This window comes from Pseudophryne corroboree, chromosome 3 (assembly GCF_028390025.1).
Source record: "Pseudophryne corroboree isolate aPseCor3 chromosome 3, aPseCor3.hap2, whole genome shotgun sequence".
Lineage (NCBI taxonomy): Eukaryota > Metazoa > Chordata > Amphibia > Anura > Myobatrachidae > Pseudophryne > Pseudophryne corroboree.
Genome location: NC_086446.1, coordinates 219,654,850 through 219,679,562, shown reverse-complemented (window position 1 = coordinate 219,679,562; position 24,713 = coordinate 219,654,850). Strand labels below are relative to the sequence as shown.

Sequence of the window (24,713 nt, the reverse complement as noted above, 5' to 3'; positions counted from 1 at the left end):
ACTGGCCTTGTTCCCTGTGGAGTCTTTATCCGTATCTCTCCAGTTGCCATAATATTCAACCCACTTAGGGCAGTAAGAATAGCCCCGGAGAGTGTCACCAGGGCTGTCCACCATATTGCACCTCTTCCCAGCACCTGACTACTAGCTTCTGGCTCCCTGTCTCACTTGGACTCCTTCCAATGCTGATCCTGCAGCTGGCTTTTAGCTGCATTGCAGGAGATGCTGGCATTCAGCTTCTTGCCTCCAAAGCGGAGAGATCAGAATGCACCAGAACTTACCTGTGGCCACCATCTTGCTGCCTCCATGTAGGGTCCCCAGCATGGTTTGTATGAAGGGAGCCAGCGCAGTTCACAACCCTGATGCTTCTCCAGGACAAGGACCCAAGGATCCCACAAACCTGCCTAGCTATGTCAGCACCTGCCCGCAGAGACCTCCCTTAGAAATTGGCACTGCCGGAGGACACGCCTGCTGGAGTTGCCAGTGTGACACACATGGATGGACTTTACTTCTAAGAACTTTTGTTTTGCTGGACTCTTGTTTGCAAATCTGTCCTAATCAACCCTATGCTGATACTGCCACCTATGGTCTCTCCTATCTGCTGCTTCATGGACCAAATCATGTACTATGTGTTTTTGTGCCACACCATGCTATGCCTGTATGCTATACCTCCACATGGTGCAGGATGTGCTTCACGTGGATCTATCTATACAGGGTATATCATACTACTATACACATGTCAGTTTTCCCATATATGCCTAGGTCCTTGTATGGCTTATCTCCCACAGTGTAACCTTCATAGTGGCTGTCTCACCTTGTATGCTCGTGGATGGAATGAAAAATTCATGGAGCTGACGGTTATATTGGAACCCTACTCCTAACGTTAGGTCACTGCTATCACTCCAGTTTGTGTCATCTCTTCTAGGTATGCCCTATTCCACCCAGCATAATTCTACAGAGTATGCCCAACATGCCTGCCTCACCTGGTACCTTTTCTGGTTGGAATATATAACCCAAGGAAATTATTACTCAAAATGTTTGCATCAACTCTGCATTACACTTATTGTGCACCCTAAGTTTTCTTTTCTACTTCTGTCTTACTGTATTACTCCTTTGTACTATGTGCTTTGTTTCGCTGCCTGTAATCCTTTTGTAATATGTAATTTGTTTTGATGCTTGTAAAGCATCTTGAATTCTGTTGGAGAAAAAGCACTATATAAATAAAATGAATGAATAATTTAGTTAATTAATTAATTATTATTAGCAGTAGCAGCTCCTGTCATGTACTCTGCTCCTGGCTGTGTCATAGGTGAGATGTGATAACTTGCGAAGCTGCTATTGGAGCTCCTGTTGCAAGTAAATACAGGGGACTTCAGTAGATAATATGCCGCAGCCAACCACCCCGAGATACATTCATGGTAGATTGTAAATTTGCAGATATCCCTCAAAAGTTTGGGGTTCCTACAATTCCTACAAATTTACTTTAGTAAATGGGCCCAAAAAAACCTATTCGGTTTTAGTGTGTTTCGTGTGTAGCTAGATAGATGGGGGTGGGGTCACAGGACTTTAACTTGCTTCCAGGCGATTGGGACAAATTTACGCCACTGACAAAATACTATGATGAATCACAGTGGGCCTAATTCTGCACCGCACACTGCTGAGAGTGCAGATACCAGAATCTCTGATTAAATACTTCACACTTTAAAATGATTTTTTTTAAATCGGTGAGAAAACACTTGTAAAATCAATACATACAGTATATTCTGATGCATGCATTGAAAAACATCACAAGTATTTCAAAGTTCCCAGTTCTCATTACCGTATCATAACTTCAAAGATATATGATAACCCTGCTGACAAATTAACAATGTTACTTCATTACAAGCTAATATGCTCTGCCAGCAAGCATATGTGTCTTTCATTCTGATATAGGTTGGTTGCAGTATACTTCAAGGGGTTGTCATCTAAATTTTGGAATTTGTTAATCTTACTTCCTTTTGAACAGTAGCTTATTTCAATGTTAGAAACCATCCATACTTACCTTATATTTTTATATACTTACCTAATTTGTGCGAAGAGCTACTGCTGCCGGCTCCTCATTTTGCCAGTACATTATTATACTTCATGGGTTCTGGTTGTCCTGTGCTCCCTTTACTCCCCATCACTACAGTAATTGCAGAATTTTAGCCCAGTTTCTTAACATTTATCATTTGGAAACTAAATGACAACCCTGTAACAGTTCTGTGACCTACTGTATGTATTATTAGTTATTATTGTTTATTTTTATTTACTCAAATTATTTTATTGATGTCAACACATTATGGGACTGTTAACAAGTTTGAACGTAGTAGTACCAGAAGTCGCTGGCATAACAATGCGTTCACTAAAAACCACAATTGGTACTGTAGCATTTGCTTTATGCGTCAGTAAGACTGCTCTTCATCTGAACACGTCCTCATTATCTTCAATTTATTATTATTATTATTATTATTATTATTATTATTATCATCAACCTTTATTTATATGGCACCAAAATTTTTTTTTTTTTTACAGAATTTGTTCCTTTCTCCCCTGTTCTATCTGTTCTATCAAGTAAGAATGTGTCAAATCTCCATGTGGCAGGAGTAGGTTGGTATTGTATACAATTGTATGTATTCTTAAATGACATCAGGTGGGGTCACCCACACTATGATGAGCCTCCATTCCTTCGGAGATTCATTATTACACATCTACTGAGTGTCACAAACTGTGAATCCAAGTATCAGAACAGATGCATCAAGTATATATGGGATGCGTTTAGCATCCCGGTTGTTGAGATGGCGATGGTCAAGTGACAGATGCCGGGATCCTGATGACGGTTCAAGACAGCCGACATCCAGAAGGTAAGTATCGGGGTTAGGGATCGGGGAGAGGGAGCATTAGGCACAAGGATGGGTTAGGGTTAGGCACTGGGGGGGGGTAGCCCTAGTCACCACCCCTAAGGTTTAGCCAAAGCCGACACCCCTGGATAATTAGCCCTAACAGGCAGCCCCCAAGGGTTACGGTAGGGGACGGAGGGTGTTATAAATACTTACTCCCTCCGATGTTGGGATCTGTGACCACCGGCATTCCAACTGCCCTTATATAGTATGTATTCGATATATATAGACATTCCCAATTTCAATGGCACTTTAAAAGACATTCATACACATCAGCAGGCAGTCTTTGAAAACCATGATCTATACTAAGGAGTAGGTAGAGTGGCCCCAATATCTCTTTACCAATCTGACCAATTGTGTGTTTTATCACAGAGCAGTTACAGTATGTGGATGGTTGTAGTGCACTCCGGATGCTGGCCAAAAGTGGCTGGAAGTCGCATGTACTGTAAGTTCACAAGACAGCTGCAAATGGTGTGCAATAGATGGATATAGAGGGAGAAGGTGAAAACAATGAACTTGTTGTGTTGGAGCAGTTGTTTCTGAAGTTTGCTGCCAATGTCTGACAGTGGGCGACTGACTACAAACCAAAGTCTCTCAAGTAAGTGGTAATTTGGCCATTGAGTATGTGGCAGATCAACCACTGCGGACAGTGACCATTGACCAGTAGAATAGACTGGACAGACAGCCATGCAACTCAAGGGTCTGAGTTGCTGACTACAGGTTCTGTAAATAGAGACAGGATACATCACACTCCCGGCATTTCCAATGAGGTAAAGATGTATGCAGCTGATAAAACCACTGTGCTGTTTCCAAATTGATAAGCCAGAGCATGTACAGAAAGATCCATGAGAACCTCAGTTAGTGGTGTCCACGGTGGACTGCTGCCATGTGGACCTACCTGTGTGACAGAAGGAGGAATGAGGCCCCAAGGCAGAGATGACAGTATCTTGGCCCATAGGTCCCAGGTGTTGAGTCACAAGGTACACACTGCTTTGGCAAGAGGACAGATAAGTGCTATCTCATGGTGTTCCTGCAGTGGGGTAATAAGCACAATATGGTGGAGGTGGGAGGGTTGAATGGTCTCCGAGAGGATTTTGTATAGGGGAATGAACCTGGTTATTGCCTTTCCAGTTATTTTGTGTGGTTGAATAGCTGCAGGTCACATACGAGATGCAATGGCCTGGCCTATGCAAGCTGGCCAGGAATAAGGTAACCAGCTTCAGACAAATTTAAGAAGAGGAAGGCTGGACTGAATGCAGAGCAGCCAGGATCTGCTGCAAGGAAGGCATAGAATGGACCACATACAAATTGCCATAGACATGTGTATGCATGTTGTTTGCTAGGCATGAACGATTTTACACATTTTATGCTAAGCAAACTAGTGTAGGTCTCACTTTGTATAAGCTCCGAGGCATACTACATCATATTTATGTTGTTTGGGCACAGTATGTTTGATAGAGGAAGATCTTAGACAATCATTGTGATAACCAGGCAGTAATCCATACACTGCAGAAAAGTCCAGTGAAAGGGGAAGATCTCCTTCCAATAGTCATGCAAAAAAATTATAACTGTCAGCTCCATGCTGTTTGTGTGTTTGTGGGGGTCACACACAGGAGGCCAAGGAAAATGTTTTCCACATAATAAAAAATCTGTACAGTTATACTAAAATCTTCTCTTATGGGATAGCAGACTTGCCTGCTCTTCTGGAACAGCTGGGAGGCTCCTGAATCTCAGGTGGTTCTCACGGCCGCCAGGAAGAGTATTCAAGTCTCTCGGTCTGGAGTTGCTGCTTCTAGCATTCCTGCGGCATCACCCACTTTATTGAGTGAAGTTGGCAGTCTGGACAGCAGATGACACAATCAGAGCTACCACCAGAAATTGTGGGGCCCAGGATTTACAAAATATGCAGGGCCCCTCCCCAAAAAAGCAGTGGGCAGAGCTGTAGTTAATGTGGGTTGAACTACAGCAGGGGTGAGGCAGCAATTGATTGTGGAAACCATATTTTTAAACGGGGATGCAGGGCAAGGAGGCTGGACCTGGGGAGCACAGGGTAGAGAAGGCTTGATCTGGGAGGGCACAGGACAGGGAAGGATTAACCTGGGGGTGTGGCACAGTACAGGTAATACTGGACCTGGGGAGGCACAGGGCAGGATGGACTGGACCATGTCAGGGTGGTGAAGGGCATACCACTGAATCATGCACATGGAACAGGAGGACCAGTTGACGGTGGGAGGCAGCTCCCACTGCTGCATCCACTGCCTTCAAGGACCTCCTGCTTACCAGGAAAACCAAGCTGCATGGCTGCAGATTGCAAACTGCAGTCAGCCATGGAAAGTCATCTGGCAATATCAGCATTTAAAATTCAATGCAATCCACAGGCCAATCACAGCTCGCAGACGAGCTGCTTCTGATTGGCTGCTGAACCACGAGCTGCGATTAGCTTGCAGCCAGTGACGAATTTGAAATGTTGGCGCTGTCTCTTCATGGCTGGCTGCTGGACTGTATTCTGCTGCCGGGGCCCCTCTGTGTCTGTGCCCGATACTCCTGGCCCGGCAGTCACCCCTGATGAAGTCCCTGGACACAATCCCCTATGAACCTTATCATCACTTTACAATACTTGTTAACTTGGCATTGTATAGCAGTTAAAATGGAATGAGAAAGATATGGTATGGATAAAAGAATATTTGAATTGCATCACATCAGCATTGTTTTCTAGCTTTGTGCAGTGGCTTCTATATGTAATTAACTTACATTTCACGTGTAATGAACCTTTCAAAATCTATTTTATAGGTACTGTACATACCTTGGCCAATTTCTAGAAGCACGTCACAGAATCTAGCCTGTCCCTGAATGTGTTCTATGTGACAGGTGTGACTGTAATCTCTCTCACAGTGCAGCATTCATTACTGGCAGAGATTGAGGAGGAAGTCAGGGGATGAGAACTCATTGAATGCAGCTCCTCAGAGCTGTCCAAAGCAGCTGGTCTGACCATCAGGCCTTCAGATGGGCAATGTGGAAGTTGAGTCGAAGTCTGACATGAAACATGGGTGTATAAATAGGTTTTAGTGTAACTTTATGGGTTTGCAATACAAGAGTAACTACATATCATACAAAAAAAGGAGAATAGATAATATTAGTCAGTAGGGACAATATCTAAGGGCTTCTTTGCACTTTAAGTTTATGCTTTACATAAGCCACGGACTTGATGATAACACAACAGTGGCATGTTCACATTATAATGAGCTTTAAGTTGCAGTGTGAAGGTGAGGCAACCTGTTGGTGCAGTACATTTTAAGACATATTGGGGAAATGTAATGGAGAGTGATTAGACAAAGTTGCAGATGTCCAACAATGGGGGTAATTCAGATCTGATCGCTTGGCAGCGATTTTTGCAGTCCTGCGATCATTTAGTCGCAACCTACAGGGGGAGTGTATTATTGCTGTGCAAGTGTGCGAACGCATGTGTAGCAGAGCTGCACAAACTGATTTTGTGCAGACTCTGCGCAGCCCAGGACTTACTCAGCCGCTGCGATAACATCAGGCTGTTCGGGACCGGATTTGATGTCAGACACCCGCCCTTCAAATGCTTGGACATGCCTGCGTTTTCCAAACACTCCTTGAAAACGGTCAGTTGACACCCACAAATGCCCTCTTCCTGTCAATCTCCTTGCGATCGGCTGTGCAAATGGATCCTTCGCACAAACCTGTCGGTGACCGGTGATCCCCTTTGCAGCCATCCATCGCGCCTGCACATTGTGGTACATACGCATGCACAGTTCGGATCTGATCGCCTGCTGTGCGAAAACGCACAGCAGCGATCAGCTCCGAATGACCCCCAATCGTTGCAGTCAGATTTAAAACTGATTTTTTTTTTTTTTTAAGGAGAAACCTGGTATTTTTTTGCTGGAAAACATTTTTCAACCCAAGATGCTGAGTTATACCTTTAGTAAAAACCACAATTTTAAATCCTGCTGCCCTTCAGCACGTCTCCCTCTAACATTAATAGGCTGGGATAGTAAATATAGAGGTCTTGATTCATTATCATTGGGAATGCTACATATAGTATCAAAATCAATATAGTAAAGAGCCCTTATATGTCCAGGTATGGAACAGAAAGTTGAAAATAACATCTTCAAGAGTTTTCCTGTCTCTTTTCATTAATACTATTGATATTTCCAAATTCTGTTAGGCCTCAAGATGGGGTGTTCCAATAAAGAACACTTTACTTAGACAACAGAATTTGTGTGGCAAGATATTGTAGGGAATTGATTGTAGAAATACTAATTGTCATGGGGGAAATGGCAAACCATGGAGAGAGATAAAGTGGAGAGAGTAAAAGTACTAGCCATTCAGCTTGTAATTTCCATTTTACAGGCTGTGGGGGGTATCCAATTATCCAAGGTCAATTACTGCTGGTAAATGTATCATCGGGGGCTATCCAATTAGCCCCGATAAGGTGGTGCTTATTCCCGATGCTGGCCTTTATGAGGGATTATGCTTCATGTGCCTCAGGCATGCAAAGCATAATCTGCAATAAGCGCCTCTTTTATCTGCGGTAAGTGCAGCGAAAATATATAGATCCCGTAAAAAGATGTCGACATATTAATTTTTGCAGCACCTTTTGCACGAATAACAGGTAATTGGATAGGGGTAAAAAACTTGAAAAATGTCCAATTTTCACTATCACGAGTAATTGCATATCCCCCTGTGTTTGAAAAATGACATTTAGGAGCTGATTGGTTGGTACTTTATCTCTCTCCACTTTATCTCTGTCCACGATTTGATACACCTTCCCCCTAGGTGAGGTAGTAGTTGGTTTAATAAAGCTTATAATGCACATACAATACAGTAAATTACTAGTTTGGTTAATGAAACGGTTAACAAAAGCCCTACATTAGTCAAGACTATGACAGAGAAATAGTTATGTGTGACCCTGGGTTGAAGCCAGCATCTATTCTCTATTATCACTATATTACAGGTTGAGTCTTCCTTATCCAAAATGCTTGGGACCAGAGGTATTTTGGATATGGGATTTTTCTGTATTTTGGAATAATTGCCTACCATAATGAGATATCATGGTGATGGGACCTAAATATAAGCACACAATTCATTTATGTTTCATATACACCTTATACACACAGCCTGAAGGACATTTAATACAATATTTTTAATAACTTTGTGTATTAAACAAAGTTTGTGTACACTGAGCCATCAGAAAACAAAGGTTTCACTATCTCACTCTCACTCAAAAAAGTCCGTATTTCGGAATATTCCGTATTTCGGAATATTTGGATATGGGATACTCAACCTGTATCTAGTAATGAACAGTCAGACCCAAGTTCCCAAAAGATCATGCAGTGAACCCCAAATTTAAGCTTGAGACAGCATGAGTTGTAACTTTATATTTTTCTCATATGATAAAATAATTAGCCAAATAAGGCCATACTGTACAAAGGGGCATTAAAAGTATAAAATGTGTAAAAACAATTTTTTCTACCTGTACAGCAGGCAGCTGCTACTGGGCTTACTGTAAGGCCTTGCATAATTCAGTCTGACATCGATAGTAACTACTATGCCCATTTTTCTTATAAGGTCCATTTAAAATAATTTTTTTAATCATGTTGCATAAATATAATCCTTGAGTAATTACAAATAATGTAAATGTACTTTCTATAGGACTGAAAAGTTATCTATCTATCTATCTATCTATCTATCTATCTATCTATCTATCTATCTATCTATCTATCTATCTATCTATCTATATTAGTGCCTCCCCAGTCAATGACCTCACCGCATGTCACTGTGGGTTAATGGATTATTAGTGTAAGCACACTACTTTAAGAAAATATTGGACACAGTGGTCTAACTTGTATCTATTAATAACATATGTATTATGTTAAACTATGTACTGTATTCAGTCAGCTATGAGGACACTATTTATATGTGTGGCCAATATTTTACTGTCCAATAGCTGCTAGCAGTAATATCTTCTGTAACTAAAGTGACCATACTGTATGTATTATTTTGCAGCCATTACCATTTATATGGTTATCATCATGTTAAACTACCCTCTTTAGTATTACAATGCAAATATAAACGTACAATAGGATTATTTTTCTTTCCAAGATACAATGAAACTAAGGGCTGTATTATGGAAAGATATATGGAAACAATGATCTGATGCGGCTATTGGGGAATTAAGTGTATACAACCTTATATATTATATTAAAATAACAGAACTACACAGCAACATCAATCTCCATGCAGCCTGTACAGAGCTCTGCAAAACAGCTGATCCCCTGTGATTAGTGAACAAATGGGCTGCTGTAAGTCCCAGCTGGCACAGCAAGCACAGGCAAGGAAAACGCAAACAACATAATACTGTCAGGCACTGTTTAGAGGAATAACAGAGTGCTAAGAGCTATGGGATACAGACCATGCATAAAGTTAGAATGGGGAGAACTGGTGGCAGTTTTCCTGCGTCTCTGGAAGAGGTGTTAGTACTTGCAGATATGGGTAAGGCATTAGATTCTACCTGGGAGCTGTTCTGCAGATCCCCTCTGGTGCTCTTGTGGCTCAACAGTTGCTCCATAAGCACATTTATCTGATCCCTGCATCCAGCGTGACGTCATTCTCATGGAGAGGAGATGAGGAGGGGGGGAGCTCTTAAGGTGGACTTCTTACAGTTCCACTTATCAATCTTGCAGATTCACGTGGTGTTATCTTCAAAGAAAATGCAGATATGCCAGAATAATAAAATCCTTCTGATGGAGGGGCCTGCAGTTTTAACCTTATACTGAGGTCATTTAGTTTTCTTAATTTATTGCTAATTAAAAGTTTACATTTTGAACTTAGAGTTTATTTAAGAAAAAACAACAACTTTTATCAATAGCACAACCTGAATTAAAATCTGATTGCAAGTCAAGCCCTATGTGCATACTGTCAACATTTGTAACGTTTATTCTGATTGCTGTTTGTTTTAAATGGAAACCCTGTAGATTTCAACAGATGTCATCACTCGGGACTCCCAATAGGGCAGACCCATATCTTTGTATGGCAGAGCTGAATCAGAGGTACATATTGATGATGATGATTAGTAAGAAACCAAACATAAGTGACAGGTACACCAAGAGACATATAAAACTAAGCATATGGAAGAATATACAGTTTTTGCCTCACACGCATAGTGAAACACAAGTGCCCAATTCTGTCTCATCATCATTACTCCCAGGTTGAAAAACTCTCTTACAAACAAAACTAAAATCAGCAAACATGGCACTGGATCTAGTGACCAACCAAGACAAATCATGACAAGTATGATAAACAGATGGAAGTTGGGGCTGGTCCTCGTCATCCTACTTGTCCTCCTCCTCCTGCTGTTGCTGGCGGGAGGGTGGGGTGTGCCCACGTAACTAGATTGCGGAAAAATAACAGTACCGTAAGTTTGCCTCAAAACACAAATACAGTATTCTCACAAGAGTGCTCTATATGGGGAGCAGATGTGCTGGAATGACAATGGATGATGGGGCTGAAAGATACAGGGAAGATGAGACAGCCACAGGGGAGGGGTAAGCTGAGAGGCAGAAGGGAAAGCTGAGAGACACAGTGGGAGATGAGTGGATGGCTAGAGATGGAGAGACACATGCGGGGGGGGGGGGGGGGGTGGGGGTGGTGGTAATATTGGAGACGGAAGGATGGTGCTGTAGAGACACAGTCAAGGATGAGGCTAGAGAGATAGAGACAGGCAATGGTTGAGCGGACTGAAGAGTACTTACTGGCCTCAACAGATGTGCTGGGCTCCCCCTGCTGGGGTGGTCCATCTCAGATCCCTGTGTACTTTCTGGAGGCAATTGCTGGTGTCTCCATGGAGGAATTGATTATAATTCATTTTGATGAACATCATCTTCTCCACATTTTCTGGAAGTAACCTTGTACGCCGATTGCTGACAAGGTGAGCGGATGCACTAAACACTCTTTCGGAGCACACACTGGAGGGAGGGCAACTTAGGTAGAATAAAGCCAGTTTGTGCAAGGGCCTCCAAATTGCCTCTTTTTCCTGCCAGTATACGTACGGACTGTCTGACGTGCCTACTTGGATGCGGTCACTCATATAATCCTCCACCATTCTTTCAATGGTGACAGAATCATATGCAGTGACAGTAGACGACATGTCAGTAATCGTTGGCAGGTCCTTCAGTCCGGACCAGATGTCAGCACTCGCTCCAGACTGCTCTGCATCACCGCCAGCGGGTGGGCTCGGAATTCTTAGTCTTTTCCTCGCACCCCCAGTTGCGGGAGAATGTGAAGGAGGAGCTGTTGACGGGTCACTTTCCGCTTGACTTGACAATTTTCTCACCAGCAGGTCTTTGAACCTCAGCAGACTTGTGTCTGCTGGAAAGAGAGATACAACGTAGGTTTTAAACCTAGGATCGAGCACGGTGGCCAAAATGTAGTGCTATGATTTCAACATATTGACCACCCGTGAATCCTGGTTAAGCGAATTAAGGGCTCCATCCACAAGTCCCACATGCCTAGCGGAATCGCTCTGTTTTAGCTCCTCCTTCAATGTCTCCAGCTTCTTCTGCAAAAGCCTGATGAGGGGAATGACCTGACTCAGGCTGGCAGTGTCTGAACTGACTTCACGTGTGGCAAGTTCAAAGGGTTGCAGAACCTTGCACAACGTTGAAAACATTCTCCACTTTGCTTGAGTCAGGTGCATTCCCCCTCCTTTGCCTATATCATGGGCAGATGTATAGGCTTGAATGGCCTTTTGCTGCTCCTCCATCCTCTGAAGCATATAGAGGGTTAAATTCCAACTCGTTACCACCTCTTGCTTCAGATGATGGCAGGGCAGGTTCAGTACTGTATGCTGGTGCTCCAGTCTTCGGCATGCAGTGGCTGAATGCCGAAAGTGGCCCGCAATTCTTCGGGCCACTGACAGCATCTCTTGCACGCCCCTGTCGTTTTTCAAATAATTCTGCACCACCAAATTCAATGTATGTGCAAAACATGGGACGTGCTGGAATTTGCCCAGATGTAATGCACGCACAATATTGGTGGCGTTGTCCGATGTCACAAATCCCCAGGAGAGTCCAATTGGGGTAAGCCATTCTGTGATGATGTTCCTCAGTTTCCGTAAGAGGTTGTCAGCTGTGTGCCTCTTATGGAAAGCGGTGATACAAAGCATAGCCTGCCTAGGAACGAGTTGGCGTTTGCGAGATGCTGCTACTGGTGCCGCCGCTGCTGTTCTTGCTGCGGGAGGCAATACATCAACCCAGTGGGCTGTCACAGTCATATAGTCCCGAGTCTGCCCTGCTCCACTTGTCCACATGTCCGTGGTTAAGTGGACATTGGGTACAACTGCATTTTTTAGGACACTGGTGACTCTTTTTCTGACGTCTGTGTACATTTTCGGTATCGCCTGCCTAGAGAAATGGAACCTAGATGGTATTTGGTACCGGGGACACAGTACCTCAATCAAGTCTCTAGTGGCCTGTGAATTAATGGTGAATACCGGACACACGTTTCTCACCACCCAGGCTGACAAGACCTGAGTTATCCGCTTTGCTGCAGGATGACTGCTGTGATATTTCATCTTCCTCGCAAAGGACTGTTGGACAGTTAATTGCTTACTGGAAGTAGTACAAGTGGTCTTCCGACTTCCCCTCTGGGATGACGATCGACTCCCAGCAGCAACAACAGCAGCGCCAGCAGCAGTAGGCGTTACACTCAAGGATGCATCAGAGGAATCCCAGGCAGGATAGGACTCGTCAGACTTGCCAGTGACATGGCCTGCAGGACTATTGGCTTTCCTGTGTAAGGTGGAAATTGACACTGAGGGAGTTGGTGGTGTGGTTTGCAGGAGCTTGGTTACAAGAGGAAGGGATTTAGTGGTCAGTGGACTGCTTCCGCTGTCATCCAAAGTTTTTGAACTTGTCACTGACTTCTGATGAATGTGGTCCAGGTGACGTATAAGGGACGATGTTCCTAGGTGCTTATCGTCCTTACCCCTACTTATTACAGCTTGACAAAGGCAACACACGGCTTGACACCTGTTGTCCGCATTTGTGTTGAAATAATTCCACACCGAAGAGCTGATTTTTTTTTGTATTTTGACCAGGCATGTCAATGGCCATATTCGTCCCACGGACAACAGGTGTCTCCCCGGGTGCCTGACTTAAACAAACCACCTCACCATCAGAATCCTCCTTGTCAATTTCCTCCCCAGCGCCAGCAACACCCATATCCTCATCCTGGTGTACTTCAACAGTGACATCTTCAATTTGACTATCAGGAACTGGACTGCGGGTGCTCCTTCCAGCACTTGCAGGGGGCGTGCGAATGGTGGAAGGCGCAAGCTCTTCCCGTCCAGTGTTGGGAAGGTCAGGCATCGCAACCAACACAATTGGACTCTCCTTGGGGATTTGTGATTTAGAAGAATGCACAGTTCTTTGCTGTGCTTTTGCCAGCTTAAGTCTTTTCATTTTTCTAGCAAGAGGATGAGTGCTTCTATCCTCATGTGAATCTGAACCACTAGCCATGAACATAGGCCAGGGCCTCAGCCGTTCCTTGCCACTCCGTGTCGTAAATGGCATATTGGCAAGTTTATGCTTCTCATCACACGCTTTCAATTTTGACTTTTGGGTCATTTTACTGAACTTTTGTTTTTTGGATTTTACATGCTCTCTACTATGACATTGGGCATCGGCCTTGGCAGACGACGTTGATGGCATTTCATCATCTCGGCCATGACTAGTGGAAGCAGCTTCAGCACGAGGTGGAAGTGGATCTTGATCTTTCCCTATTTTAACCTCCACATTTTTGTTCTCCATTTTTTAATGTGTGGAATTATATGCCAGTATCAATAGCAATGGCCTACTACTATATATACTGTGCACAACCGAAATGCACCACAGGTATGGATGGATAGTATGCTTGATGACACAGAGGTAGGTAGAGCAGTGGCCTTCCTTATCGTACTGCTATATATACTGGTGGTCACTGTCAGCAAACTGCAAAACTAAAATGCACCACAGGTATAGAATCTAGATGGATAGTATACTTGACGACACAGAGGTAGGTAGAGCAGTGGCCTTCCATACCGTACTGCTATATATACTGGTGGTCACTGTCAGCAAACTGCAAAACTAAAATGCACCACAGGTATAGAATCTAGATGGATAGTATACTTGACGACACAGAGGTAGGTAGAGCAGTGGCCTTCCATACCGTACTGCTATATATACTGGTGGTCACTGTCAGCAAACTGCAAAACTAAAATGCACCACAGGTATAGAATCTAGATGGATAGTATACTTGACGACACAGAGGTAGGTAGAGCAGTGGCCTTCCGTACCGTACTGCTATATATACTGGTGGTCACTGTCAGCAAACTGCAAAACTAAAATGCACCACAGGTATAGAATCTAGATGGATAGTATACTTGATGACACAGAGGTAGGTAGAGCAGTGGCCTTCCGTACCGTACTGCTATATATACTGGTGGTCACTGTCAGCAAACTGCAAAACTAAAATGCACCACTGGTATAGAATCTAGATGGATAGTATACTTGACGACACAGAGGTAGGTAGAGCAGTGGCCTTCCATACCGTACTGCTATATATACTGGTGGTCACTGTCAGCAAACTGCAAAACTAAAATGCACCACAGGTATAGAATCTAGATGGATAGTATACTTGACGACACAGAGGTAGGTAGAGCAGTGGCCTTCCGTACCGTACTGCTATATATACTGGTGGTCACTGTCAGCAAACTGCAAAACTAAAATGCACCACAGGTATAGAATCTAGATGGATAGTATACTTGACGACACAGAGGTAGGTAGAGCAGTGGCCTTCCGTACCGTACTGCTATATATACTGGTGGTCACTGTCAGCAAACTGCAAAACTAAAATGCACCACAGGTATAGAATCTAGATGGATAGTATACTTGATGACACAGAGGTAGGTAGAGCAGTGGCCTTCCGTACCGTACTGCTATATATACTGGTGGTCACTGTCAGCAAACTGCAAAACTAAAATGCACCACAGGTATAGAATCTAGATGGATAGTATACTTGACGACACAGAGGTAGGTAGAGCAGTGGCCTTCCGTACCGTACTGCTATATATACTGGTGGTCACTGTCAGCAAACTGCAAAACTAAAATGCACCACAGGTATAGAATCTAGATGGATAGTATACTTGACAACACAGAGGTAGGAAGAGCAGTGGCCTTCCGTACCGTACTGCTATATATACTGGTGGTCACTGTCAGCAAAACTCTGCACTGTACTCCTCCTATATAATACTGCTGGTCCCCAGTCCCCACAATAAAGCAGTGTGAGCACAGATATATGCAGCACACTGAGCACAGATATGGAGCGTTTTTCAGGCAGAGAACGGATATAACTGGTGGTCACTGATCAGCAAAACTCTGCACTGTACTCCTACTTTATAATACAGCTGCTCCCCAGTCCCCACAATTAAGCAATAAGCACAAATATTTGCAGCAACATTAATAAACGGAGAGGACGCCAGCCACGTCCTCTCCCTAACATTTCCAATGCACGAGTGAAAATGGCGGTGACGCGCGGCTCCTTATATAGAATACGAATCTCGCTAGAATCCGACCGCGGGATGATGACATTCGGGCGCGCTCGGGTTAACCGAGCCATACGGGAGAATCCGAGTATGCCTCGGACCCGTGTAAAATGGGTGAAGTTCGGGGGGGTTCGGTTTCCCGAGGAACTGAACCCGCTCATCACTATGTATAACGTGCGGTGAGCTAAATGGCTTAGGAGGCACTGGCTAACCGCAGAGCCAGATTTACATGCAATATATGAGCCAAAGGATACATCTGGGCATTATACACATGTGCAGCAGTATAAACTCCTGGAAATCTGGTGAGTTTTGATTAGAGATGTGTGGAAAGGATACACAGGTGAGGCACTGCCTCACCTGCCATAGACTTTTTACTCCAGAGTTTGGGCTTTAAAAATTATTAGAATAATGCAAAGATATTTCAAACAAATTATCAGTATTTTTCATATATATTATTCAGTCAAAACTCTGGTTTAAACGTAAGTATAACAGGAAAAGCTCTGCCTCACCCCACCGCACGTCACAGGATAATATATAATTCAAGTGTACAGTCTGAAAACTAATCCCTAGATGAGGGAGAGGTTCCCCAGGCAGTAGGACCCACTGGGCAGTGGCGTAACTACTGCCCCCGCAGTGGCTTGGAGGCGCAGGGCTGTGGATGAGCCGCCACTGATTTAGCGCAGATTGACATGCGGACGAGCCGTCCGCATGTCAATCTGCAGTCTCCTCTCCCTCCTTCCCTCCGCTGCTGTGATGGAGGGACACGGAGGGCACAGCTCACGCCTCTCCTGTGTCCCTCCTGCGTCTCCGGTGGGTCTATTAAATGAAGTGCCCGTTCGTGAGCTCTGATTGGCTCATGAACCGGCACTTCATTTAACAGACCCGCCGGAGACGCAGGAGGGACACAGGAGAGGCGCGCGCTGTGCCCTCCGTGTCCCTCCATCACAAAACAGCGGGGGAGCATGGGGGGGGGGGGGGGAGTTTAACTGCGCCGGAGAATTTTTTGGCTTGGGGGAGTAAAATTTCTAGTTACGCCACTGCCACTGGGGGTTTCTGCTGTACTCCTCAGGGCCAGTCTGACCCTGGACATTACACTATGCCACACATTACTAGTAGTACCCTTTTACATATTATGCCACACACTACTATTACCCATATATACATTACTGCATGCCAAACATTACTGTTACAGTGGCTTTGCTGTATACAGTACATAACAATATGCCACACATGACTGCAGTGGCCTTAGACACTAGACAAACAAGTACAGTAGAGCCCTTAAACAGTACACTACATTAACACAAACAGTACTGTATGCCCAGGAGCACAGCTAGAACTTTTTTGGGCTCCAAAATTTTGAAGAGGACCCTGTCCCATTGCTTCTAGAGCAGGCCTGGACAACCTTTACCACATTACAGTACACCCAGTTCAAGTTATAACAAGTTATAATATGTAACAATACCTTCTAGTTAATGTTATACTACATTACAGTACCCCCAGTTTAAATGATGCAACATTAGACAGACTTACTGCACAGTACAGTTAATTTTATACCACATTACAATGAGCAGGTGAAAGTGAACCGCAGTGTAATATTATTATTTTGGACTCATACATGTACTAACTGAATACCCGTGCTTCGCTATGGGATGAGGATTGTAAATTAGAATTATAGTTGTTCGTTAATTTACGTTGGTTGGAGATCTAGGCATATCTTGCTTCCCTGACCCACTTTGTGTAGTGGCTGGACCCCTTTTGGGTCCCCTAAGGGACCCTGCTCTTCCCACTATACAACTCTTAGTCTGTGGCTTCCTGCTGCCTCTATTCCCCTCCTCACATCATATACGACAAGGAGAAAATAAATCAACTTTTATTAGCAGCACTCTTTCCCTTACATGAAAATTTTATTTTAATTCTTATTTAATAGAAATAACTTGTTTATAATTTTATTGATAATCTTGTAAGAATAAAGAAGAAGTTCCAATACCCATATGCGACGTTGATATCTTTTATTGGCATCACATGTGATGTATTATATGTCCCCTTATATGTCCCCTTATATGTCCCCTTATATGTCCCCTTGCTTTTAAGGGTTCATGTAGAGTGAAGAGTGAAGTTTAAAATAGTTAGAGACAAAAAAAATCTAGCTAGAATAAGCTAACAACAGATACTATCAGTGCATAATTCAGTGTGCATCAGCCTATCAATGAGAAGCAGAAAACCTCACACTATTCAGTAACTTAGAATAAGAATAAAGCTCACATTGCAGTATTGTTTCAAACAGCTTCATTCAATAAGCAACAAATGTTGCATTTTGATTACTGAAGTAATAATTGTGCCAACAGCATGTAAACATTGTTGCATTTGTAACCCTCCCTGCACATCACTGGCTATAATAGTCAGTAGACATTTAAGGACCTTTAATCAAACATCACAGGTATTAGATCAAGTTACAGAATAAAGACAACGCATTAGCTTTTATCATATCTTTATTCACGTTAGTGTATTTATTTATTTTTCTTCACACGTTTTTTCTGTCTCTAACTATTTTAAACTTCACTCTACATGACCCCTTAAAAGCAAGGGGACATATAATACATCACATGTGATGCCAATAAAAGGTATCAACATCACATATGGGTATTGGAACTTCTTCTTTATTCTTACAAGATTATCAATAAAATTATAAACAAGTTATTTCTATTAAAGAAGAAATAAAATAAAATTTTCATGTAAGGGAAAGAGTGCTGCTAATAAAAGTTGATTTATTTTCTCCTTGTCGTATATGTATATCCAAATCAACTAGCAGCACCATCTATATGGATTTGTGTTGAAATATTGGTGCTATCAATACAAATTGTAATGTTTTTTATATTCCCTCTATAATACCATTTATTAAAAACCTTGTGCAGGAGTTTTTCTAACTTGAATTTCCTCCTCACATCATGTCATTGCCCCAGTAAAATTATCAATTTATTTACAGTGTCTTATAAAGTGCAGCATATTATGCATCTCCTGATACACTCTGTGCTGCTGGGGGACCCTGCTAATTCCACTATATAACTCTCAGTGTGTGGGTTCGTGCTACCTTCATTTCCCTCCTCACATTATGTCACTGCCCCTGTCACGTGCAGCCCTGTCCTGCCTTACATTTCATGCAACTCCTAATATACTCTGTGCTGCTGGCCCACCCCTAGGGGTGCTGGGGTGTCTTACCCACACAATGTTTGTTCCTAGATTGTAAATCATATGTGTAGCAAGTTTGGTGTAAATTGGTCCAGGCATTCCAGAGTTATGCTGTCTCCTGATATACTCTGTGCTCTTGTCCCACCTCTAGGAGTGGTAGGGGTGTGTTACCCCCACAGTGTTTGTTCCCAGATTGTAAGTCATACGTGTACCAAGTTTGGTGTAAATTGCTCCAGGCATTCCAGAGTTATGCTGTCTGCTTAAATACTCTGCGCTGGGGTGCTAGGGGTGCTAGGCATGTCTTCCCCCAAAGTGTATGTTTCCAGATTGTAAGTCATAGGTGTGTCAAGTTTGGTATAAATTGGTCCAGGCATTCCAGAGTTATGCTGTCTCCTGATACTGTGAAACCCCAACAGTGTTTGTTCCCAGATTGTAAGGCATACAGTATGTGTGCCAAGTTTGTTGTAAATTGCTGCAGGCATTCTGGAGTTAAATAGTTACAAAGTTACATAGTTAGTGAGGTTGAAAAGAGGCAAAATGCCCATCGGATTCAACCTGTATCCGTATTAAGTAGTACATATTCTAATGCACCAGCCAACATAATGGTTTCGTACCTATTAACAACTATATTTCGTATCACTCCCATATACATAATGTCAATATATTAAATGCTATAGCCTTGGGTGCCGCTAGAAAACTGTCCAATCTGTTTTTAAATGCTGTTCTGCTGGAACGTACATATGCACATACATACATACATTTTTGGCGATTTCTGTGGATGGACAGTGACATTTGTAAGACTGGTTCTTAGCAAGCACCTGGGACCTAAGGAGAAGCTACCTGCCAAGTTTCAAGATTGTAGGCCTTGAGGTTTAAGAGATTTCATGATGAGTCAATCAGGGAGTCATTCTCCTTTTTTACCTTTTATATATATATAGATTGTGTGACACTGTATGAAGAAATTAACTGCAGTGTAATATTATTTTTATTTCTGACTCATACACGTAGTGTGTGATACTGTAAGTGGAAGTAAACTGCAGTGTAATATTAATATTTCTGACTCATACACGTATTGTGGGACACTGTAGTGGAAGTGAACCGCACTGTAATGTTATTATTTCTGACTCATACACATATTGTGTGACATTGTAGGTGGTAGTGAACTGCAGTGTAATATATAGTCTGACTTATATATGTATTGTGTGACACTGTAGGTGGAAGTGAACTGCAGTGTAATATGATTATTTCTGACTCATACACGTATTGTGCGACACTGTAGGTGGAATTAAATTGCAGAGTTATATATATTCAGACTCATACACATATTGTGTGACACTGTAAGTGAAACAGCAGTGTTATATATATTCTTTCTGATACATGTATTGTGACACTGTAGGTGAAACCACAGTGTAATATTCTTTTTGACTCTTACATATATTCTGTGACATTGTAGGTGGAAGTAAACTGCAGTGTAATATTATTATTTCTGACCCATACATGTATTGTGACACTGAAGGTGGTACATTTTTATACAACTTGTGGTGTGTGCTGTACCCCACTTCATTCATATTTGTTGATAGATATGGAAGATGAACAATTGAGAGGAGAGCAGGTAGCACATACTAGTGCTGCAGCTTGTGCCACCAGTCATGATGATACAAGTCCATAAACATCATCTACTAAGGCCCAAGGGCATAGAGGGCTTAAGCCAGGGCATGTAAAGTCAAGAAGCAATATAATTTTACAGTAGTAAATAAAAAAACATCAAAAGAAAAGTTAGCTACAGAGAAACATAAAATTGACAATATGCCATTCACCACATAACATAGCAAAAAAAGAATAAAGCATTGACCTTTATTTATGACTGGTTGTTCTGCCTCTTATGATGATGTAAGTCCTTCTCACTGTAGAAGTGTAAAAAAAAATTAAACTCGTTAAGGCACAGGAACCAACTGTGTGCTCAGAATCACAAATCCCTGAAGAGAGTCTAAGTGTGTCCTCCGGTGCCATGTGTGAGCCTGACCTTTCCAATACTATACTCAAATAAGGGGCTACTTTCACCATTTGTGCACCCTCTGCAAATGTGGGGATGAGTAGCACAATTCAACATTCTGAAATAGAAACTGAGGATGCTTCTTTGGAAGTGCACCAGAAAGGGAAGAATATTTGTGTAGCTGGTGCTAATAAAGATGTTGATGATCAGGGTATGAGGACATAGTGTAAATCAGGCACCAATGGAAAAAGTTGTTGCCTATGATATGAAAAAGCTCATTGTCTTGCCTGGGCAAAAGACAAAAAAATCCACCTCGTCTGTGTGGAATTATTTGTACCCAAATCCAGACAACAACTGTCAAGCCATCTGTACCCTTTGTAAAGCCACAGTAAGTAGAGGTAGGGACCTTAACCATCTAGGAAACTCCTCCCTGTTACGTCACTTGCAGCGCATTTATCAAAAGTTTTTGACAAATTCAGAAACTTTGGTTAAAAGTTAAACCATAACAACAGCAAGTCCAGCATCACCTAGCTCTCTTGTCTCTGTTAGAGCCAAGCACCTGCAATCTCTACCACCAACGTCATTGCCAATGTACTCAGTCATGATCGAAAGTAGTCCTGCATCCAATTTCATAAGCTTGACTGGCTCCAGTGCTATCCAGGATTCCTCAGAAGGATCCTTGAGTGTTATGCCTTCTGCTGTTGCTTCTACTGTGAGTGGATCTTCATCCCAGAAGGAGACCAGGAAGACTACAATTAACTGTTAAGCAATCCTTTCCAAGGTTGAGCAAGTATGACAGTGTCGAAGTCAAAAATATTACATACACAGCAAATACAAACTCCAAACAGATGGGTCCCTGTGTATGCGCATACATGCAGTGTGCACAGCGATATATGGTAGCATATGCATTCACACAGACAAGCCACAAATATATCTTCAACACATGTTAATTTGATAGCTGTGGTTAGATTGTAGCACATTGCAATGATTAGTTATGAATAAATGTATGAAATCTAAAGTCACTCATATTAGAAAAAGACAGCATGTGTGCAGCAGAAACCAGTGGCTAACACCTATAATTAAATCCTCAAATTGGATGTTGCTTGCATATGAACTGACCAATAACACATCATGAACAAGAGATCTCCCTCCCCTGGGCCAATAACAGAAGACTCAGTACCAGACATGTACCTCCCCAATGCATAGTATATAGGTATTTCCCCTCACCCAAGAAGGGCTGTTTTGTTAGTTGCTGTTGGGGCAGATTCAAAGATGGATCGAACTGTGCATTGAGGGACAGGGTGAAGTATGTTGGCTGTAATTGATCCTTATGTAACTACAACTGCTTCTTGTGTAATTGTAACACTATAACCATATATATACTGTACATGTGTTATATTGTATGCATACCCTTTTAATATCAAATATATACATCTCTGAGCGTTGGACCCCAGTAATACAATGTGTGCGAGTGCATGCTTTCTCTTAATGGATGTAGTGTTTGCAATGTACAGTGCACTTTTATCGTATATGGTAATAAGATGTGCCTTGCGTCCGCAGCATATATTAACTAGTGATGAGCGGGTTCGGTTCCTCGGAAACCGAACCCCCCACGAACTTCAGCCATTTTACACGGGTCCGAGGCATACTCGGATTCTCCCGTATGGCTCGGTTAATCCGAGCGTGCCCGAACGTCATCATCCCGCTGTCGGATTCTCGCGAGATTCGGATTCTATATAAGCAGCCGCGCGTCGCCGCCATTTTCACTCGTGCATAGGAAATGTTAGGGAGAGGACGTGGCTGGTGTCCTCTCCGTTTATTAATAATATTTGTGCTGCTCATTGCTTAATTGTGGGGACTGGAGAGCAGCTGTATTATATAGGAGGAGCACAGTGCAGAGTTTTGCTGACCAGTGACCACCAGTATACGTTGTCTGCCTGAAAAACACTCCATATCTGTGCTCAGTGTGCTGCATATATCTGTGCTCACACTGCTTAATTGTGGGGACTGCGGAGCAGCTGTATTATATAGGAGGAGTACAGTGCAGAGCTTTGCTGACCAGTAACCCCCAGTATACGTTGTCTGCCTAAAAAACACTCCATATCTGTGCTCAGTGTGCTGCATATATCTGTGCTCACACTGCTTAATTGTGGGGACTGGGGAGCAGCTGTATTATATAGGAGGAGTACAGTGCAGAGTTTTGCTGACCAGTGACCACCAGTATATGTTGTCTGCCTGAAAAACACTCCATATCTGTGCTCAGTGTGCTGCATATATCTGTGCTCACACTGCTTTATTGTGGGTACTGGGGACCACCAGTATATTATATAGGAGGAGTACAGTGCAGAGTTTTGCTGACAGTGACCACCAGTATACGTTGTCTGCCTGAAAAACACTCCATATCTGTGCACAGTGTGCTGCATATATCTGTGCTCACACTGCTTAATTGTGGGGACTGGGGAGCAGCTGTATTATATAGGAGGAGTACAGTGCAGAGTTTTGCTGACAGTGACCACCAGTATACGTTGTCTGCCTGAAAAACACTCCATATCTGTGCTCAGTGTGCTGCATATGTCTGTGCTCACACTGCTTTATTGTGGGGACTGGGGACCACCAGTATATTATATAGGAGGGGTACAGTGCAGAGTTTTGCTGACATGTGCTCACACTGCTTTATTGTGGGGACTGGGGACCACCAGTATATTATATAGGAGGGGTACAGTGCAGAGTTTTGCTGACAGTGACCACCAGTATACGTTGTCTGCCTGAAAAACACTCCATATCTGTGCTCAGTGTGCTGCATATATCTGTGCTAACACTGCTTTATTGTGGGGACTGGGGACCACCAGTATATTATATAGGAGGAGTAGAGTGCAGAGTTTTGCTGACCAGTGACCACCAGTATATATAGCAGTACGGTACAGGAGGCCACTGCTCTACCTACCTCTGTGTCGTCAAGTATACTATCCATCTAGATTCTATACCTGTGGTGCATTTTAGTTTTGCAGTTTGCTTACAGTGACCACCAGTATATATAGCAGTACGGTACGGAAGGCCACTGCTCTACCTACCTCTGTGTCGTCAAGTATACTATCCATCCATACCTGTGGTGCATTTCAGTATATATAGTAGTAGGCCATTGCTATTGATACTGGCATATAATTCCACACATTAAAAAATGGAGAACAAAAATGTGGAGGGTAAAATAGGGAAAGATCAAGATCCACTTCCACCTCGTGCTGAAATTGCTGCCACTAGTCATGGCCGAGACGATGAAATGCCATCAACGTCGTCTGCCAAGGCCGATGCCCAATGTCATAGTAGAGAGCATGTAAAATCTAAAAAACAAAAGTTCAGTAAAATGACCCAAAAATCAAAATTAAAAGCGTCTGAGGAGAAGCGTAACTTGCCAATATGCCATTTACGACACGGAGTGGCAAGGAACGGCTGAGGCCCTGGCCTATGTTCATGGCTAGTGGTTCAGCTTCAAATGAGGATGGAAGCACTCATTCTCTCGCTAGAAAACTGCAGTGCCACTCCTAGATGGGCCAGGTGTTTGTGTCGGCCACTTGTGTCGCTTAGCTTAGTCACACAGCGACCTTGGTGCGCCTCTTTTTTTCTTTGCATCATGTGTTGTTTGGGGACTATTTTTTTGACGTGCCATCCTGTCTGACACTGCAGTGCCACTCCTAGATGGGCCAGGTGTTTGTGTCGGCCACTTGTGTCGCTTAGCTTAGTCACACAGCGACCTTGGTGCGCCTTTTTTTTCTTTGCATCATGTGCTGTTTAGGGACTATTTTTTTGAAGTGCCATCCTGCCTGATACTGCAGTGCCACTCCTAGATGGGCCTGGTGTTTGTGTTGGCCACTTGGGTCGCTTAGCTTAGTCACACAGCTACCTCATTGAGCCTCTTTTTTTCTTTGCATCATGTGCTGTTTGGGGACTATTTTTTTGACGTGCCATCCTGTCTGACACTGCAGTGCCACTCCTAGATGGGCCAGGTGTTTGTGTCGGC

At 43.1% G+C, this 24,713-nt stretch overlaps 1 protein-coding gene across 3 annotated transcripts in view; it reads right to left on the bottom strand.

Annotated features, from left to right (window-relative positions):
* Window positions 1–9,537, bottom strand: part of LDB3 (LIM domain binding 3) — a 256,017-nt gene extending 246,480 nt beyond the window's left edge. For all 3 annotated transcript variants that reach the window (XM_063958827.1, XM_063958824.1, XM_063958826.1), the window contains exon 1: window positions 9,451–9,537. In XM_063958827.1, coding sequence (XP_063814897.1) covers window positions 9,451–9,532 — 82 coding nt within the window. In that variant the 5' untranslated portion in view covers window positions 9,533–9,537. The remainder of the gene's footprint in view (window positions 1–9,450) is intronic.
* Window positions 9,538–24,713: the final 15,176 nt, after the last annotated feature.